Source organism: Nelusetta ayraudi, unplaced genomic scaffold, assembly GCF_046127955.1.
Source record: "Nelusetta ayraudi isolate G7.1 ecotype Tasmania unplaced genomic scaffold, CSIRO-AGI_Nayr_v1 ptg000031l, whole genome shotgun sequence".
NCBI lineage: Eukaryota > Metazoa > Chordata > Actinopteri > Tetraodontiformes > Monacanthidae > Nelusetta > Nelusetta ayraudi.
In genome coordinates this window covers 4,302,712-4,322,319 of record NW_027466081.1, presented here as the reverse complement: position 1 = coordinate 4,322,319, position 19,608 = coordinate 4,302,712, and the positions used below count along the sequence as shown (strand labels likewise).

The window sequence follows — 19,608 nt, the reverse complement described above, 5'->3', positions numbered from 1 at the left end:
AAGTGCGAATATTTTAGAGAATCTTTAAAAGCCTATATTCTGTTCTCTCTATAATTACAAAGCACAATGCAGACTATATAATAATTTATTTATTTTTTTAAATAAATGAGTAAATACAAATACAAGCGCTTGTGGTGCGCAAAATCCTGCTCAGGCATTATTCAAGACAGCTAAATTTCCGGAAGCAACTGACGTGAGTTTAATGGACTAGGAAGAGATATTTGTTTAGGTTTCCTCTTGAAAACACGCTTATTTTCTTTCGTCGTATCGTCTGGGTTGTTTTAAATCACCAGGATGCCGTTGTTTTCCCAAAATCCATTTGATCAGGATGTTGGTAAGTGTTTTACTGCTTTGCGGTTTAATCTTTATTGTTAGTCTAGCTGTCTGACGTTAGGGCCAGCAACATTCGGAGCTAATGCTAGCTTAGCTGCAGTGCTTAAGTTCAATTCAATACAATTATAAAAGGGATAATTATTATTTTTGGTATTAAAGAAACGCCCAAACGCTGTAATAAAACGTCGGCTGTCGCGGTAATGAGTCGTCAACAACTTTCACCAAGTTATTTGCCCATTACTCTATCTGTAATGCCAGGATGTATGATTCTCATGTTAGCTAAACCATTAATGTCTCTCGTCATTTACAGTGTCACCACAACCGGATTTAGGTCACGACCAGAATCAGGTCGCCCGTTGATAAACTTAGCGTGACAAGTTTTTAAATACATAAATCGCAATAGTTGTGTTTTTTAACCATTTGGTGTAACCTTTATCTCTTCCAATTGCCGAGTCTATATCACATTGCTGAATTTGATAAATGGCTCAAAGTCAGCTCTGATTTCGAACTTTAATGCAAACTGCCATCCCGTAACTTCTCTGGGGGCACAAAACAATACCATACAGTGGAAACTAAGTGTTTTTGTGGCTACGTCATTAGTTGAAATTTGAAAAACTGCACTGTAATGCGTCTCGCATTGTAGATGGCAGTGGATCTTGCCACCTTACGGCAAGATCCCTCTTACTAATGCAAATAAAATAAAGCATATTTTCTGCATGAGTTAGCAGTCCTGTAGATTCACACATGATAGTTTATAAATCAGTTCTATTGGTAGGATATATTTTACAACAGTTTGAAATAATATAATAGACTGTTATAGAGAATACAATAGAATATGCCAGAATTTATTAACATCAGAAATCCTTAAGGTAAAATTAGAAACCTTGACGTTATTCCCTGGTGCCTGATGATTTTCATGATGATTTCAGAGAAAGCAACAAATGAAACCAACACAACAGATGACTGGGGACTCATCATGGACATCTGTGACAAGATTGGAACAACCCCCAATGGGTAAGATTTCTAACTTTCTATTAACAGTCATAAATCCTCAAAACAGTCTGCATAACCTGAGGTTTTATTCAAGAGCTGTCAATGCACCAATATTGAATTCCATTGTGTTGTTTTGTTCCCTTTTAGACCAAAAGACAGCATGAAATCCGTAATGAAGCGGGTCAACCACAAAGTGCCTCATGTTGCTATGCAGGCTCTCAATGTAAGTTTGTGAGAATGCCCTATGTCACAACACGCCCATTGATTATGGATCGGCGGTTAAACCACAAAGAAAGATATTGTCCCCTTTCACCGAGGGGACAATATTCAAAAAGGACAGAGATTGGAAAGGAATCGTTATGAGTTGTTTTTTTTTTGTGAAAACCACCGAAAACCACCGGAGCTGCGTCTCTGCTACCGTCTGAGTCATCGAAGCAAATACAGTCACATGGTGGGCTCTATATTTAGATCAGCGTCTCACACATTCATCTCGGTCCTCCTCGGCCTCGTCGAAAAATGACAAAAGCTTTATTTCCTGATGTAATGTTTTTTTTCTTCATTGTTTCGTCATTTCAGTGATAAAACAGGGCCGTTTTTTAGTTAAATGCATATTTTAAAGGGGCTGTCATACTTTACAAACTGGTCCTCTCCCCTCACAGCTGCTGGGTGCATGTGTGTCGAACTGTGGAAAAATATTCCACTTGGAAATCTGTTCGAGGGACTTTGCCAGTGAAGCACGGAGTGTGCTGGGCAGGGTTTGTTATTCTTTCTTTCTTTCTTTGTCTTCCTTCATTTTGCATCCACAAATATATGTCGGCGATCCTTTTGCAGACTTTTGACCAGTCTGGTAACAACAGATCTGCTACATGTGAACGGAATTACAGGCACAAACTTGATGAAACATTGGAGTGCCCTAGCCTTTGTCCGCTCTCTGCTGCAGGCTCACCCCAAGGTGTGTGAAAAGCTGAAGGCTCTGATGGTGGAATGGGCGGAGGAGTTCCAAAAGGACCCGCAGCTCGGCTTGATGGGCGCCACCATTAAGTCTCTGAAGGAGGAGGGCATCAGCTTCCCCTCGGCTTCCTCACAGGTGAGGGCTTCAACTGTTGTAGCTTTGCTTTTGTCCGTCCCTTCTGTCAAATATCAGAACCCATTATGGCCCACCAATCAAATAGTTTGCCCACCCCTGCCTTGGAGATTTTTTTTTACAGGGTTTTAAAATCGTTTGTCCGGGTGTTTGCAGTCGGCGTCAAGACTGTTGTCGAACTCATTGTGGAAAAAGCCGACCTATATCTTCCCTTGATTTCTGCGACGTGTGTTAAGTAACTGCTTTTTATGTGCTGATGGTTGAAGTGGACTTTGCTCTTAGTTTGTCATAAAGCTGCTGACCCACAAATGCCGCCAGCACCGTTTTGCTGATTGCAGTTTTCTTTTGTCATTTGTTTCAGAAGAAAAAAGGGGAAAGCAGGGTTGAGGTGTTTGCAAAATTTAAAAGGGGGGCTCATAGAAATGTTGATATTATGTTTTGAAAGCAAGCTGTATATTTAATTCAGGACTTCATTGTTGGAGGGAAATGCCTGCGCGCCGCAGGTTTTGCATTCTAACCCATTCAGGCGGTGGGCAGGTGAACGATTTGACACCTTTGCGTCGGTTGAGATGAACGCGATTATTATCGTTGCCCTGCCAAATTGCAGGGCGGCCGTGAAGAGCCGCAGCCGCTGCTTCAGCACTGCGACGGTTGGACAGCTTCAGTGATTTCGTGCCCCTGTATCTCCGCGTTTCCTCTTTTGAGACTTCAGTTGCGACGAGCTGAATTCACCGGCCGCCATATTCTCACTCCCCTGCCGTTGTTATTTTTTTGTTTTGGTTTTTTTTGGCAATTTGGGAAGTGGTCGTGTCCTGCCGAGTAGAGCTTCCTTTAACCGAGGCAGGGGCAGCGCACGAGGCGGCAGGTATCTAATGCGGCATCTGATTCGCATCAGCTGACGAGCAAACGGCTGCCAGCAGTGTGACTCAGGACGTGGCGTCGCTTCCTCACGCCGCGACGCTTGAGCTAGCTTCATGCAGCGTGTTGACTGTGAGCTGTTAGACACGCGCGTGTGTGTGTGTGTGTGTGTGTGTGTGTGTGTGTGTGTGTGTGTGTGTGTGTGTGTGTGTGTGTGTGTGTGTGTGTGTGTGTGTGTGTGTGTGTGTGTCGTTTATTTGAGTGTCAATTGGGAATAAGGTGAAAACTTAAGAACCAAACACAAATGAAGAAAGTGACAACCTTAACTGTCTTTCACCAAACATCACTTTCAAAATAAAAGGTTTTGCTATCATCTTAAACAATGATGAATGAATAAAGTGCAAAACCTCACATTTTCTAAAGGCCCAGAAGCATGCGAGTGGAAAATCGATTTTAAGGTTTTCCTTCTTTTTTTTTTTTTTAACATTGTCTTGACTAATAAATCAGATTTTGATTTAAAACCGATTCATCGCACAGCCCCAGGACACGTACAAAAAACTACTTGTCAAATAATATATCAGCACAGAAGTTCCTCATTCATACTTCCAGAATACATCAGGGTTTTTTAGCTGAATTGATTCGAAGAGGTAAATGGACTCTGAGACGAGATGGTGGAGAAACTCTTATCTGATTGAGCCATATGTTACCATGGGTGACCTGCAGGTGGCAGTAGAGTCACTGACAATTGGTCTAACCAATTTATTATTATTATTTTAAATTATTTATATCTTTTCCAACCTGTATGTACACACACACGCCTACGCCTTACTCTGACCTTATCTCTCCATATCGACCGCAGGGTTCCGGCGGAAAGGCCAGCTCCACCACTGTGATCAAATCGTCTGAGGATGAAAACCTGGCCAAAGGTAAAAGCGAGATGATGGCTTCATTGGGTGGCTCGGCACATTCGCGTCACCAAATGGCGGCGCGTCCCCGTTGAGCCACGCCCTATTTAGTCAACACACTGGGGGTTCATCCGCCACACAGTGGGAGTGAGACTCGCTGATGCTGCCTTCTGACAAAATGAAAAACTCAGATTCCAGGAAAACACACGTCAAAACTCCCTTTCACTCTTTCCTGCTAGCTGAATCATTGCCTGCTAAACAGCTGTTAGGCAAAAATGTGGTGAATCATAATCATGTTGGAATATCCCAAAAATGTTTACAATTCTCCGCAAAGCAGCTGCCAAATATCTTCCTACTCCGTCCCCCTGATCTCTTTGTGCAGTTTGTCCTCGCGCTGCAATTCTGTATCCATTAAAATCTTTTTTTGTGTCAATCGTTTGATGATTTTGGTGACTACGGTGGCCGACAAGGGCCAAACACAATACAAATGCCTAATGCGCCTTAGTTGGCAAAAACAGCTGCAAGTATGGAAACAATGCAAATTCACAAACACAAGTCTAAACAAGGTACAAAAGGAGGATCGCGCTGCAAGACATAAAAAATATATTTAATCAACAAATGCAGTGCAAACAGAGAAGCGATGCAAAACACAACAGATGCAAAACAAGAAAACACATAACGCTGCATAAAGCAGTTACTACGACATAAATCCTCCAAACCTGCAAGGGGGGGGGGCTCTTGGCGGAACAGCTCAATGGAGAGACGCACAGGTAGACCTGCGGGTAGGCGGCACCTGAGGACGGCTGACTTGAAACTGGTATGTCTTACGGCACGTTTTTATCCCGTTTGCACCACGATCCTCTTTTTGTACCTTGTTTAGACTCGTGTTCGCGTTTGTGAATTTGCAACGTATCCATACCTGCAGTTGTTTTCTCCAACTAAGGCGCATTAGACAGTTGTATTGTGTTTGGCCCTCGTCGGCCACCGTCGATGGCGCTGCAGCAACAGGTTCTGTTCATCCAGTCAGGAGAAACGCAACACTGTGATCACGGCAACAATTTGAAAATTCACACAGTCATACTTCAGCAAACCAATCTTTCTACATGATGAGACGCCCCCACCTGCAGCCTCAAAATAGGCTGAACGTGAAACCAACTTCAATTGTGTTAGCATAGATACACATAGACACTGCTTCCACTCTTCTCATCATCAACAAATCTCCGCCCTCCCCATCTCCATCCTCCTCCTCCGACCGTTTCTCTCAACGCAGCCATCGAGCTGTCCCTGCAGGAGCAGAAGCAGCAGGCGGAGACCCGGCCCCTGACCTCTGACCCCCCGAGCTACTCCAGCGTCAGCGGCGGCGGCGGCGGCCAGGAGGTGCGGAAGGTCCGCGCGCTCTACGACTTTGAGGCGGCCGAAGACAACGAACTGACCTTCAAGGCGGGAGATCTCATCCTGGTCCTGGACGACAGGTGTGTTGCCACGCAACGCAGATCACAAACTAAACGTACAGTTTGGAAAGCCCCTTCCGCGGCTGCAACTATGCTATTTTGCAGTAGGATATCGGCAGTCTATTTTTTCTTTCTTAGCGCCGACCAGAGCGCTCCTCTGAAAAGGTGTCAAAATGAGCTGCTGAATAGCTTGTTCTCGTCCCTCTCTGGTGCTTTTTCTTCCCAGCGATCCAAACTGGTGGAAGGGTGAGAACCACAGAGGGGTGGGACTTTTCCCTTCCAACTTTGTCACGACCAACCTGAACGCCGAACCAGAACCAGGTGGGGTGGCGAGGGGGCTCTGTCGCGCCCGCGGGCAAACGTTCAGACTTGGGGAGCGAATGGGTTTTCTAATTGAACTTTTATCTCCTCAGCGGCTTATGTTGAGAAGACGAGCAGCCCCGACGAGACCCCCCTGGACACCAAAGCCGAGCCGGAGCCCGTTTACATCGACGAGGTACCAAGTCTCTCATCTCTCGCATGCAGAAGCAAACCAACTCCCACTTCGGCGTAGTTTCAGTATGCATGGTTTATTTTTTGCCTTCCTGCAGGGGATGATGGACAGAACGCTGGCTCTGCTGCGGAATGCAGATCCAGCAACTCTGGCTCCCGATGCACCAGAACTGATTCAGCTGGAGGGTAAAAACTCTTAATGAGGACGCAAGTCTTGTTTCCAAGTCAGCTGCGGTGTCGGTGCGAGTTACTCTGCTGTTGTCTCCCTCTAACCGAACAGGAGCCTGTGAGCAGATGAACCCCATGATTGACGAGAAGCTTCAGGAGATTGACAGGTATTACGTCAAGCAGCGTTCATTTTCCTATATTTACCAGATACATGATGGGGAAAGGTTTCGACATCTAGTCAAATATTTCATTTGCATTTTTCTTCAAACGATGTGAAAGTGTTTATGTCTTCTTGTCTCCGCCGCAGGAAATACTCGGAGCTGTCGGAGCTGAACGTGAAAGTTCGGGAGGCGGTGGAGCTCCACAACAAACTGATCAACGAGGCTCCGTTCTACGCGGCCTACTCCAAAATGCAGACGCAGTACGGGCCGCCGGGCTCGGCCGTGGCCATGCAGGTCAGAAATCAGTTGCACTCTTGACTGAGTGGAGCGACTCCTCGGGCGAGACAGTACGAATGTGCTGTGAATGAATAATGGCTCCAGTGTGAGTGCATTGGATGCCTTGAACAGCATGTTAATACATTTTTTTTTCTGATACTATTATTAGTAGCAGTAGTAATAACATATTAGTAACATAATAATAACAATGACATAATAATAAAAATAGTAATCCGTTTCTTATGTATTGAAATCATGGAAATCAACACTTGCTTTAAAACATGCGCCAAGTGGCGTGACAAAAATAAATGGTCATATTATGAGAATTTAAACGCACTACTGTTTCAAAACGGTAGTTTGTGCCTCTAGCCCGAACACAGAACTATCTAGAATTGAGAAAAGTCCTATGTTCTCTTTTTATCGTTATTCTTTTCGGACTGTTCCGCGAATCAGAGAATCGTGATTCCTAGCCGGAGGCTGTAAACAAAGGGCTAAATATGCCGTTTTTCAAGAGGCGATTGAGCCAAGTCATTTTACGACTCGTAACTGCTCTGTGCTTTGTGTTAAGTACCAGTGTCACCGCCCACTAGGAACAGACTCTCTTGTATATTGATTTACAGATTCTATTGATCGTTCCACTTCGTTGTCTTCTTTTTTTTCTTTTTGCAGAGGGCGGCTGCACAGAACACACTCAGCGCTCTCCTGTGATTTCACACAGATTTTTAGAATTTCCCAGTTAATTGTCCCACATTTTGTGGTTCCTAGTTTACAAAACTGGAGATTTCTGTTGTCGCCGCGGCAGTTGAACGGTCAGCTCCCTTTATCCCCCTGCAGATTCACTATGCGTGCGTGTGTGGGTGTGTGGGTGTGTGGGTGTGTGTGTGTGTGTGTGTTGTTGGGTTTCTTTTTCCTGGCAGTGGCTGTTTTCTCTGTAATGATGGATGTCACTGTCTCTCCCCTGAGATCGTGAAAAATTTCCACTTCACTGGCCGGGCCCACACTTGAGTGCTGCTCCAATTTTTTTTTTTTTTTTTTTATGCTCCCTCGTCAATGTGTTTTTCTGCCGAGCACCGTGAATAAAAACTGTACATCAGCTTGTTGATGCACTTGCAGCTGGTGAGGACGAGATGTGATACACGGGTTCTTTAAATTTCAGAGGCAAAATTGGTCACGATTGAAATGATTTTCTACCTTTTCTTTTCGGTACATCATTTTTTTTTTCTCATAAAAAGCCCTTTAGAGGAACACGACTCCCACTGCTCTTTGAGAAGCATCATAAACATTTTCTCTGTTATTTTATGAGAAAAGTAATGAATACGACTCGATTATGCCGTAAGTTCTACATGTGTGACAGCTGTAACCTTCTCACCCCCCGACTGAAGAAAAACTGTACATTTTACTCTTGTTTTCTGCAGGGTTACCTCGGACCGGCCAGCGCCCCCTACCTGCCTGGAAGTATCCCCTCCGCGCAGACCTACACTCTGCCCGGTGACCCTCCCGCGTCACTGCACTCCCTCCCACCCAACGTCTCGGCTCCGCTCAACAATCACAGCGCTCAGCCCCCCTATATGAGGTAAGAGAACTTGTCATGTGATGACAAGTCTGCAGCATCACCAGTACTAGGCAATGATAGTAGAATTAAGGTTTACATTTTACTATATTTTTTGCTCCTTTTGTAGGAATAGTCACTCAATTAATTCAGTTATTACCTAAATGAAATTTATATAAATTGTATATTGATATGGACTCCAAAAATAAGTAATTGAACTCATGTCCTACTTATTTTTCATCTCAAGGACAGTGCCTATGATTATATTTATTAAAAAATAACACAAACATATTTATCCCAGCTAAAATGCTAAAACTAGATCTGCTACATGTTTGGAAGGTGGTCTAAGAAGGTGGAGCCTTACAGAACTATGTATTTTAGGTCAAGCGTTCAGAAGACTGATGCACGCCAAAGCAGCATCAGTGCCCTTTGTGACATCACAAAGGGACATACGAGTATCAGAATCGGGTGCATTGGCACATACTTTTTAAAAATAAATGGAAAATGAAATGGAAAATGAATGGAGCAAGCAAAAAAAACAATAGCGAAGAATGGACTTTCGTTTCTGTGAAGTGATAGGACAGAGACGCTGAAAGAAAGTCAGGATATCCGGCGTTTGAAATTGAAAATTGAAAATTTACTCCTCCTCACTCAACGTCGGTCTCTCGTCCGCAGCACCGGCATGAACTCTCAGTACATGAACCAAGCCGTCGGCGCCCACTACCCCAACCAGGCGGGCATGGTCATGGACATGTCGGCCTATCACAACTCCACCATGCCGCCGGTGTCCTATCCGCCCCCGCAGGCTCCTGCTCCACCCCAGCAGCCGCCGCCGCCACAGCAGCAGCCAGCAGCTTACTATCAACAGCCACTGCTCTAGAACTCTTGACAGCAGCCTGGACAGGAAGAAGAGAGACTCAAAACACACTTCCTTGGCCTTGCAAGTGGCCGTGATCATCGCTAGTTTATTTTATTTTTATTTTTTTTCTTCCTCCAGCCGTATTTGCGACCCCCTGCGTCAGTTGAACTGAACACATCTTGATCAAAAACCAGGACTTTTTTTCTTTGCCCCACCCTTGCTCGCTCCCACTTTCTCCCTGCTCAACCACCCCCGTCACCACAGAAGAAGAGCTGGATCCGGTCCACCAACACAAAGGGAGAGGAAAATCAGCAGCCATTGGCTACTTTTGGAGCGACTGGGTCCTTCTACTTCATCTTGAGCCCTGAGGGTCGACCAGGACACATCGCGACTGACTCTGCACCTCCAGAAAAGGCATTCTGTCCTCGCCACTTTGTGTGCAGCCTCAACAACAAAAAAAAACAACCAAGATCGATTCAGTTGCGTACGCAAGTCCTCCAGTGCACCCGAAGGAGCAGCGAACGTGAGCCACCCATCGCGGCCCGGCGCAGCTGCATCGATCAAAACTGAATTACTTCCGTTACGACTGACGCTTTGCTTAACAGCGTTTTGAACTAATGTGAACGCGTCTGAAATGTTTGATTTTCTCTCTTTTAATTTTTAATGTCCGTCTTGTTTTTAAGAAGCCTGCAGGCCAACGGGATGGAAACGGTCAGTTAGCCAGCATAGGATTGCGCTCGGTGGTGGGGCGGGGGGGAGCTCGCTGCAGTGAGAGGACGAAAAATAAAAAAATAAAGTGCTGTTATTCACAAGACGGGAGCCACATTTTCGTCAGTCTTCCTCCTCGCCAGCATCTGTCAGCTCAGCTTATCTATTTTGAACGGGACTTCTGAAGTACAAACTACATTTTCATCTGTCAAACGTGGGTGTGACTATTACTTTTGGACGCCTGGTTCAGAAGCCGTGTCTCCCAACACCTCACTGCCTTGTGATTCACTTGCTCTGTGTGCTTAAGATATTCAAGATGACATTTTCCCTGTGTGTATGTGTGTGTGTGTGTGTCTTTCCTTGTGTGTAGGTGTGCACATTTGTGTTTTTCCCCCGATTGTTTGTCTTTGTTGCATACATATGACTGCATTATGTATGTGAGCGTGTGTACGTGTGTGTTTGATAGGGTTGCAACTCAACCTTTATCGCGTCCGCTTACAATTTCGGTGAGAATCATCAGAATCTAGGATGGCCTGAGGACTGTTTAGTTGGAGCTCTCGGTGTGTCTATTAATCCAATGAAGTGCTGCCTCTGTTAATGAATCTCCTAATCAGTTACCTTGAAGCCTCTGCTGTTCATATGTGGACTTTCTTCCATTTTACCTGAACCTGTAAAAATAATTTTTATGTAAAGGGCACGACACGGGGACTTTTCACGTCTCAATATCCGCTTTCCAACTGTTGCATTGCCTGCATTTCATTTATATACTGTATATTGCATCATGCAGGTAGAATTGGCATTGGTGGAGAGTGGAAAAAGAGTTTTTTTTTTCTGTATTGTTTTTTTTTTTCAAAATGTAAAGGGAATACCTTTATCATCAGAATAATGATAAGTAGCTGTTTATGTAAAGAAAAAGGAGTGACATGTTCAAATTTAACGGTCCCATATTGTTCCCATTTTCAGTACTTTTTTTTTTTTTTTTTAAATGAATATGAATAATTACCCCAAAAAGCTCTATAGTTCCAGAAAACAGCATATTTAGCCCTGTGTTTGCAGCCTCCTGCTGGGTTTTAGCCTCCTGCTAAATCAGATGCTTTGTTGGACCTTTCACATTTTTGGAAGAGGGTGAAAACAAGGTGGTCTCAGAGGGCGGAGCCAACACCTAGGGTGGTGTATTAAACTTGGGAGGGCATAGATATTGTGCCCTTTGTGATGTCACAAAGCTGTTTCTGTTCTATTTTTGTTGTTCTTTGTTTTGTTTTTTGAACAGGCCTGCACATTTACGCTCACAAAACTTTAAAATCGGGAGCAAGCATAACAAAAGATTGAAGGAGTCATGCTAAGACTCATATTACTGAGATATTGGAGATTTTACATAATAGGGGGCCTTTCAACTTGATGTTGCTTTTTCTTGGCTTATATTGATCTGCAATATTCCTGGAAGATGAACAGTGATTGTTGCATCTGCCTGTCTCACTACAACTGTGTGCATTTCCTCTGTATATTCGATGTAAATTACCTGATTCTGTCAATGATGGCGACGTTGCACCTTTGCTTTGTATTTACCACTGGATGCCTTATTCTTCTGTAGAAATCAAAGAGTGACACTTAGACTTTCCGAATCAGCAGGATATGTATAATTCTGTATATTTAAGAGGCTGAAGAAAGAGTTCCTCTCCCAGGATTTTAAACCTGCTTTTGTTACAGAGCAAACATATAATATTCTTTGAAATAAACGGGAAAATAAAAATCAAATCTGCCTCAGTGCTGCTGTGGATTTCCTTTCGGAGCCGTTTGAGTAATTACATTCACACAATTAATGCAAGGAGGTTTAAAATAGTAACTTTCCATTTAATTAGCCTCTCCTGCTCCCCCCCCACCACCACACACGCATGCACATGCACCCACATGCCCAGATGTGATGAACAAGCCAGCAGCATGATCGTTGCCCAGAAGACATGATTTATTCAGCAAACTTGGTCTTTTTATAGTTTCTGCTCATCACTTTTCATAGGAAATGCACAAGAGACCCTTAAAGTAGCAGCATTTGTGGGGCTACGACGTGCAGGTAGAAAGTGCTGCCTTTAATTTCATGCTCCCGGCCAGACACCACGGGCTGTTCCCCCCGGAAGCCACTGTGAATGTGTATGTACACAGCGTTACAGTTTTCTGTCTCTTCCGAAAATGGCACAGCTGGTACTGCTGCGTGGTGAGGATGACAGAGGAGGCTTCGTCATCTGTTGTTTGTCCTAGTTCGTTTGCTAATATAAAACCGGCCTGCTGGACTTTGGAGAAAGCAAATTCTGCTCTCAGTTTCTAAAAAGGGACTCACTGTTCAGAGCAGAAACATTTTAGTTCTCGATCTATCTAAATGTGGCCTATTTGAAGGATGGGAAATCCTACCTATCTATCTATCTATGTAAAGGTTTTGCACCTGAAAGGCCTTTCATATTGTATTATGTATCTTAAGTTTAATGTTCTTTCATTAAATACGAATACATTATTCTGTGAAAATCAATACTATTAAAATAAAAAAAATCTAATTGAATCCAACTAAATTTGAAAATAATTACAAGTAATCTATCTTTGGTTAAGCAGCGTTTTTAGGGGCCCTATTATTGCAGTTTCCAGATTTGATAAATTAAATTACCTGCTACATGTGTGACTCCGCCTTGGAACAGTTCACTGCCTCGTAAATTGGCTCCGTGGTTTACTGCTAGCGATAGCTTGCAGGAGGCTGGCTGGTGGCTAATGACGCCTCACTAACGTAACTATGTACATACAACTAATTATGTATACATACAATCAGCTCGAGTTATGACGTGCTGTGGAAAGGCAGAACGGTCCGTTTTAGCACAGTAACACGAAAGAAAACAAAAAGAGCCATTTGTCGTACTTGTTAGCTCGAGTGCGGCAAGTGAGGCACAAAAAGACATGCTAAAGAGATGAAAAAGGTCAGTCATTAAAAAAAACATAACCAGAAAATGAAGTTACAATTTAATGAAAACATAAACCGAGCTTTTGGATTTATGGTTTACCTTGAATATAGCATTAGTAATTCACATTAAAATATGAAATGACAGGGCCAATTGCTGGAACGTGAACCCCTTTCATGCACGCCTGGAATCCAGCATTTCTCCGCGGTCCCTGAACGCATCGCCCCTCTATCCTCCCCCGTGCGCAAAGGCAAGCTGAAGGGGGAGGGTTAATATCAGTCCTCTCCTCTGATGCTCGGGCTCCATCCGTGCAGACTGACAGCAGCAGAGTGGGACGCAGCTCTCCCTCGTCTTCTTTCCTCACTTTTAGAGAAACGCACCCGGAGCCAGGCTGGAGCCGGCGGTGTCCTGTCCGGCCCCGGACGCGCAGCAGCAGCAGCAGTTCCAGTGGAGCGGTACCGAGCGGCAGCCCCCGCCCTGGACCGATGAACTGGCTGAGATGTCCCGGCACATCTACACCCGACACGGGATAGGAGACAAGCCTGCGTTTCAGGTAGGGGCGGGTACCAGTGTGGCACATAAATAATCATCAAAGTTTATATATGCAATTTTATTTATTTATTTATTTATTTATTTATTTGTTAAAAAAAAACAAAAACAAAAAAACAACAACTAATAATTCAATGCTTGCTTCTTCTCCTGCAAACATTGGAAATTGATTTTTGTTTAAATGGACACTGGTCCTCCGAGGCAAGCTACGCTCGTTATGTACTGCTCCCTGTTTTAACTGGTGCTTCATTTTTCCTCACTACAAATGAGCCACGGAGGTGCCATCAATCAGGACTCGAGCAGCAGCCCCTCAAAGAAATCGGGTTCTTAATAATTCAACCTTGCCCAACAGAGCTCTGTATGAAGCACATAATGGGTCAAGTTAATTTTGATGCACCAGTGATTTACTGCATGAACATAGTCTCCCAAAAAAAGAAAACACACAACAACAATCAGAACAGCCCCACGGCCATTTTCTGTTTAATTTTAAATACTTCTCTGCCTACAAATTACACAAAGAAAAAAATCAGACAGGTATGTGGCAAATAAAAATTATTTTATCATTATATATTGAAATATCATTTGTCAAACATTCCCATCGATCGTATTTTCTCACATCATCTTTTTTGCTGCAGAGGCTCGTATTTAATGATTGTTCATAACATAACAAAGAAATTGTGCAAACTGAATTATTATATGTAAAGCCAAGTTAAAATAATGCAGATTTCTCCAATTTTCCATGCACATGCACAGTACAGATATATTTCTAATGACTGAATAATAGATTATATACCATTGAATAATGTGACTAACCTGTCAGAGATATCTCCAAGACCAAGGTAGATGCATTGAGTGTGGGGAAATTCTTGCCTTTTGTTGAGAATATCATTTTGGATTTTACCTCTGGAATCTAAAGGTACATTTTCAGGTCATGAAAAAGGTCCCAAAATTAGTCTGAGTAGCTTTGACGTTCATGTAAAATGTGAATGCATTGGCTCTTTTGGTCTAGGGAATCGTAATAAAGCGCCAAACGACTGATCTGATATAATCAGGTCATCCAAAAAGGGACTAGAGGGAAGTGAAAAGAGTCCGAGCTCTTGATACTGAACCCCTGCTCACAATAAGGCTGCAGTGGGGAGGATGCCCTTCAGTGCAACCGTATTATTAAGGCGCTCAGTGAGATATGCAATAACAACAACAGCTACAGAATCACGTGGAACAGTGACATATGTTTGGTTTCCTGTAGGCCAATAGAGGGACGTACTCCAGACGCAGCCGCCTGAAGAGATCTGACGGCAGCACCACGTCCACCAGCTTCATCCTCAGACAGGTAGGACCCTATTGGACAGTATGAATGTTATCACACTGACCAACTTTCAACTGTAGGCTATAAAGCAACCTAAAATCAAATGAAGCATCTTGGTTGCCCCCTTATGGTTGGCTTCATTAACTGCCACTTTTTATAGGTTTCATAATATACCCATTTAGGGAACTGTTTTTAATTATCCCAGACTCCAATTGAGTAACTGCTAATGATGAATCATCCAAAAAAAAAAAAAGACCACTTCCAAATCAATGACGGCGCATTTAACTCTCTCTTTTAAAAGCTGGGGACAAAAAGCATTGTGGTGTGAGAGGTTATAGCCAACACCAACAACGCACCAGGTTGTGATACGTTTAAGTGAGGCATCAGTGATGTCATAGATTCCTCATTTGTTTATCAACTACGCAGAAGCTCTCTGAAATGCGGAGGAAGCAAAGACGGAAATGGATGGACGTGTCTCTTTTCTGGGCCGTTCACTGACTGGCTGAAGAGACATTTTATTCTCATAAAACATTTGCAGAGGAGTTTTTAATCCTAAAATTGGACCTTTAAGCATAGGGAGGGACATTCAAAAAGCACAGTGACCACTACTGGTTTTTCTCTTCTCTGTTATGTCACTATTGTTAATGGTTCTTATGTTGTTCTTGAGATGCTGATGCTGCTCGAGTTTTACAGTTGTGTTGACAATGGCTTTTTGCGTAGGTAGAGAGTATTCGAGGGAACTGAAGATGTGTGTTCGCCCGCCAGTTCAACCTGCCCAGCTGTTTTTGAGGCCTCAAACCCACCATGCATAATTCATGAGTTTGTTGCTCGGCGGCGCAGTTGGACTCTGCTCTTTCATATGTGCCACGCACGGTGAGACAAATTCCAAAGTGGGTCGCTGCATTAAAGCCCTGTCTGTTACACTTAATACACAAGTGGGTAACCTTGGAATCGGACGTCACACTAACGAGCTACCCAGGGACTTAAAAGGCTCCGGAGGTTGCTCAGCAACACGGGAATAGTTTACCACCACCTGCGTTCGTCCCAAACCCCCTTTCCGCTTCCGTCACGGGTCGACCATGAGTCTCAAGGGAAGCGCAGGCGTGCCAAATTGGACCAAGTCACGCTTTTTTTTTTTTTTTTTTTTAACCTTGCGCGGCGGCTGGATAGCCCAGGTCTCAGCTATAAAGTCTCCCTCATCCACCTTATTAACCTTCAATAAGCAGAAAATATCTGGATTCCATAAACAATCAGCTTCCTTTGTGAAAGACAATTTTCTGCTCCAAGGCTGCTGGAAAACGTTATAGGAAGACAAGAAAAAAGAGGTTACTGTGAGTTTTTAACAACGGCTGCTGCTGAGATGGACGTGGATGCTGCCATATGGCAGTTTTCTCTCTTTGGACTGCATTTTACGCTCTTGGGAGTGCATGGCTAAAGCCACCACTGGTCCCAGACCAATAGAAAGCCTCTAGTAGTAATAAAAATAATCTTGAATGTAATAGATGCGTGCTTGGTCCAATCGCCTTCCAAGTTTTGCCTCCTCCTTCCAAATTTTGCTTCTCTCTAAAACAAACACTTTGTTGGACCTTCCACGTATTTGGAACAAACAACAAAAACAAGGTGGTCAAAGAGGGCAGAGATGACAAGCAGCTAATTCGGGGGAGGTATTAGTTATGTAGCACTGCCCATTTGTGACATCACAAGCATTTGATTTCTTGCACCGAGTGCTTTTCTCACATACTTAATGTAAAAAGGAGCTCACACATGTAGTAAGGATAGACTTTACCTTCTTCTTGGAACTAATACCCCATTTAAAATAATGAATGCGTGAAAATTGTAAATCTTCCAATTCCATTATCAGCTTCATTTTTTGAGCCACCACTGGTCCTGGACCCACAGGAAGCCTGTTGTAGTCACAGAATAATCTTGAATGTAATAGATGCATGCTTGGCCCAATCACCTTCCATGTTTTGCCTCTTCCTTCCAAATTAATCAATTCCATCCAGGAAGTGTTCCGTTCCGAAAAGGTCAGGTTGTTCCAGCAAAAGCGCAGAGCGGTATGCCGAACCCCGTGGCCTGGCGTGATTTATGATAGTGTCAGACGATGTGGCATTTTTCACCGCATATAGGTCACTTTGTTTTCTCGCGATCTATTTCCGCTTTGAGTCCAGAGGCGGCGCGGGTCAGGTACGATCATTGTGAGGCGGGCGCCAGGTCGATCTTTAAATGGCAGTTCAGCGAAACACGCGCCGCGCAGACAGCTCCAACCCCGGGTGATGATGAGAGCGAGCGCAGCTACCAACCGGCACTGTATGTTCAACCTGTTGACGTCTCCCATTAATTATTGAGCGCTTGCCGCGTTAATTATGCAGCCCCGCGGGATGGAGGCAGGCCAAGACGTATCGCGCAGGAAATGAAAGCGCTCAAAGAGGACAGGTTAACGCTGCGAACCGCCCAGCGAATACAAGTGGCGCAGGTGGAAACGGGAAAAAAAAATCCTCCTTTTTCTATAGAGCGCTCACAGGTTTCTCAGACACCCCCGCTGCAATTTGTGTCATCTCCAGTTTGATCGTCATCAGGTGAGAAGAGTGGGCTCCCTTTGATTCCCCTGCGTATCCATAGTAACGGCTGCCCCTCGACGACGGGGGTCAAGCATATTGGTTGATTAGCAGAAAACTGCTCCTTCTCTCTCTTTCCTAAACTGTAAATGGAAGGAGGAGGCAGAGCTCAGGTGAACGCTCGCCTCAAAGTTGATACCCGTGTCATTTTAGTGTTGTGTGAAATTGTGAAAGGGTGCACTGCAACACCGAAAATACACCAGGCTTTAGTGCAAACACGTCTCCCCTGAAAAAGTACTTCTGAAGTATTATTGTATTACCAATGTGTTGATATTGTTCAAATTGAAGGGAGGAGCCCCCTGTTGCTTTCACACGGTGAATCCAGCAAATTATGCACTCGCTGGAGATGGAAAGAATTGAGTGTGAGGTTGTGACAGTGACAGGGGACTAGTTTAGGTCAGGCAAACCACTCAGTCGGTTGAAGAATGCTGGTAGGTCGGCTGAAAAAGAGCGAGCAGGCAGAGTAGTGAGTGTGGAGCTGTGGGATGTATGCTGCTAGGGCTAATTGCAGGGGATGGGCTGCAGGTGTGCTGATTGGCTGAGTGCGAGCAGGTGTGGCGTGAGCAGAGGTAGTGGAGTAGAAAGGTCCTGAGATAAAATAATAGGGGCAGTTTTGTTGACAAGACAGATAATACATATATATTAGGGCTGTCGAAGCTAACGCGTTAATAATAATAAATTAATTAGCAATTAATCGTGAGTTAACTCAGGACACTAATTTGATTAATCGCGATTAAAAATTTTAATCAACTGACAGCCCTAATATACATATTATAATTTAACCTTACAACCTCATTCGTTCTTCCCAGCAGCAATTTGACCTGATCTGACTGTTTGTTGACAACAGAAATAAAACCCAACTCGGAATCCTTGTTGATTTTCTATAAAGAGGGCAGAACGTTTTTAAATAGACGCAGTTGGTCAGCGTGAGTCACTTCTGGTATCCCCAGATCAGTTGTGCAGAAGTGGCTGAAGGTGTCTTATTCTCCCAGATGGTGCTCTAAACATACACGTGCGCGAGCACACACACACACAAACACACACTTGTACACATACACACACACACTGTACTGCCTTGGACAGATGTTTCCTTGCGTGGTCACTGAGTGGATGTCTGAACAGTTTCCGGGCCGACCTCTGAGCTCCTTAATAAGAGGACGCCAGGGCTCGGCAGATGTTCCACTGTGGGGAATGTAATCCGGAGCAGCGGCGCCGAAGTGGCACAGAGGTCTCTCACTGTTGTGCATGACGTAGGCCCGCAACTGTTTATTGTCTTAACTGGGTGTTTTGCGTCAAAGATGCCATTTTATCCTGCATGACAAATCTATATTAATTTATTTTTAGCCTCATTCTGGCAAAAGGTTTGCGTGTTGATATTACTCAGGCATGATTCAACCCCTGTGCCGTAATACACAGTCAGTCTCCGGTTCCAATCACATAATTATGGCCCTGCATCAGCTGGATGTACGGTTTGGCAACAGCTGGATCGCAAGGATTTCAATTCTGAAACCTTGTTCATCCAACTATCCAATGAAAAGTGTTTTTGCTCTTTCATTGGATTAGCTTTCCAACCGACACCGTTTGTAATTCGCGGGCGAATCAGAAAGGTGACTGATACTAGCGGCCCCTGAAAAACCCAGAAGAGGGCAGAGAAGATAAACAGGATGTGGCGAGCTACCGCTAAAGAGATTAGCGTGATATTTTTTCTTTAACAGAAGTGTAGAGGGCAGCAATAAAGGTTGGTCCTGCCACTTTCCATGTTGTAGCTGCACTGAAAAGCTTTCTATGGGCTCTTTCCCAAAGGGACGTGAAATAAATCCAAAGGGCAATAGGAAGTGCTGGGGAAGAGAACTGAAAGAACATATTTCACCCTGTAGCCAGAGCCACCTTTCACTTTGAAGACGTCCTTGCCTCGGTGTTCACATCCTGGGTCACCAAGTTTAATTCCCTCCTGTCCGAGCGTGAACGTAAGGATTATACATCTGAATAAAGCCCCATTTTTTTGGGGGGGGGGATTGGCAAAGCTTTGTACATGCTGCAGCTTCCCTCCAGAAATTGAATTTCACTTCCAACCAGCAATATGCTACACAAAGAATCCCCTTTAACCCACTTTTTTTTTTTTTTTTGCTGAAGTGATAAGGATGTGGCTTCTTCACATGCTTAATCCTTCCTATGTAGGTCACATGGCTCAGCGCAGCAGCCATTAATTTGCAAATCGTGAGAGGCCGCCGCTGGTCACTGCTCTCATAGCCTTCCCGTGGCCGACGTCCGCAGGTTCCCTTTGTACACCCCGGAGATCACCTCGGAGGATCATCCGGGAATTGTACACTTCTGATAAAAAAGACTGATATTGTGGGAATCT

General features: G+C 44.1%; 2 protein-coding genes across 4 annotated transcripts in view; both read left to right on the top strand.

Annotated features, from left to right (window-relative positions):
- Nucleotides 1-134: 134 nt before the first annotated feature.
- stam2 (signal transducing adaptor molecule (SH3 domain and ITAM motif) 2) lies at nucleotides 135-11,587 on the top strand. Of its 2 annotated transcripts, none has more exons than XM_076030974.1 (15): nucleotides 135-334; nucleotides 1,263-1,347; nucleotides 1,474-1,549; nucleotides 1,986-2,081; nucleotides 2,267-2,413; nucleotides 4,128-4,194; nucleotides 5,444-5,645; nucleotides 5,851-5,945; nucleotides 6,041-6,120; nucleotides 6,215-6,302; nucleotides 6,397-6,451; nucleotides 6,592-6,739; nucleotides 8,137-8,294; nucleotides 8,946-9,233; nucleotides 9,268-11,587. In XM_076030974.1, exons 1-14 carry the CDS (start codon nucleotides 295-297, stop codon nucleotides 9,148-9,150), a joined length of 1,542 nt encoding a protein of 513 aa, XP_075887089.1. In that variant the 5' UTR covers nucleotides 135-294; the 3' UTR covers nucleotides 9,151-9,233; nucleotides 9,268-11,587. The 2 variants fall into 2 exon arrangements, with proteins under 2 accessions (XP_075887089.1, XP_075887088.1); XM_076030973.1 differs by having other exon boundaries at nucleotides 137-334; nucleotides 6,038-6,120.
- Nucleotides 11,588-12,796: 1,209 nt separating this feature from the next.
- Nucleotides 12,797-19,608, top strand: part of cacnb4a (calcium channel, voltage-dependent, beta 4a subunit) — a 28,793-nt gene continuing 21,981 nt past the window's right edge. Inside the window, exons 1-2 of one of the 2 annotated variants that reach the window (XM_076030970.1) lie at nucleotides 12,797-13,326; nucleotides 14,569-14,652. In XM_076030970.1, the coding sequence (XP_075887085.1) occupies nucleotides 13,273-13,326; nucleotides 14,569-14,652 (138 nt within the window). In that variant the 5' untranslated portion in view covers nucleotides 12,797-13,272. The remainder of the gene's footprint in view (nucleotides 13,327-14,568; nucleotides 14,653-19,608) is intronic. The other variant, XM_076030969.1, reaches the window with a different exon arrangement.

Bases quoted from the DNA above. Each gene is read 5' to 3' on its own strand.
- stam2 (XM_076030973.1), top strand. From the start codon at position 295: ATGCCGTTGTTTTCCCAAAATCCATTTGATCAGGATGTTG. The intron at 335-1,262 runs GTAAGTGTTTTA...TGATGATTTCAG, and splicing joins TCCATTTGATCAGGATGTTG to AGAAAGCAACAAATGAAACC. The intron at 5,646-5,850 runs GTGTGTTGCCAC...TTTTCTTCCCAG, and splicing joins ATCCTGGTCCTGGACGACAG to CGATCCAAACTGGTGGAAGG.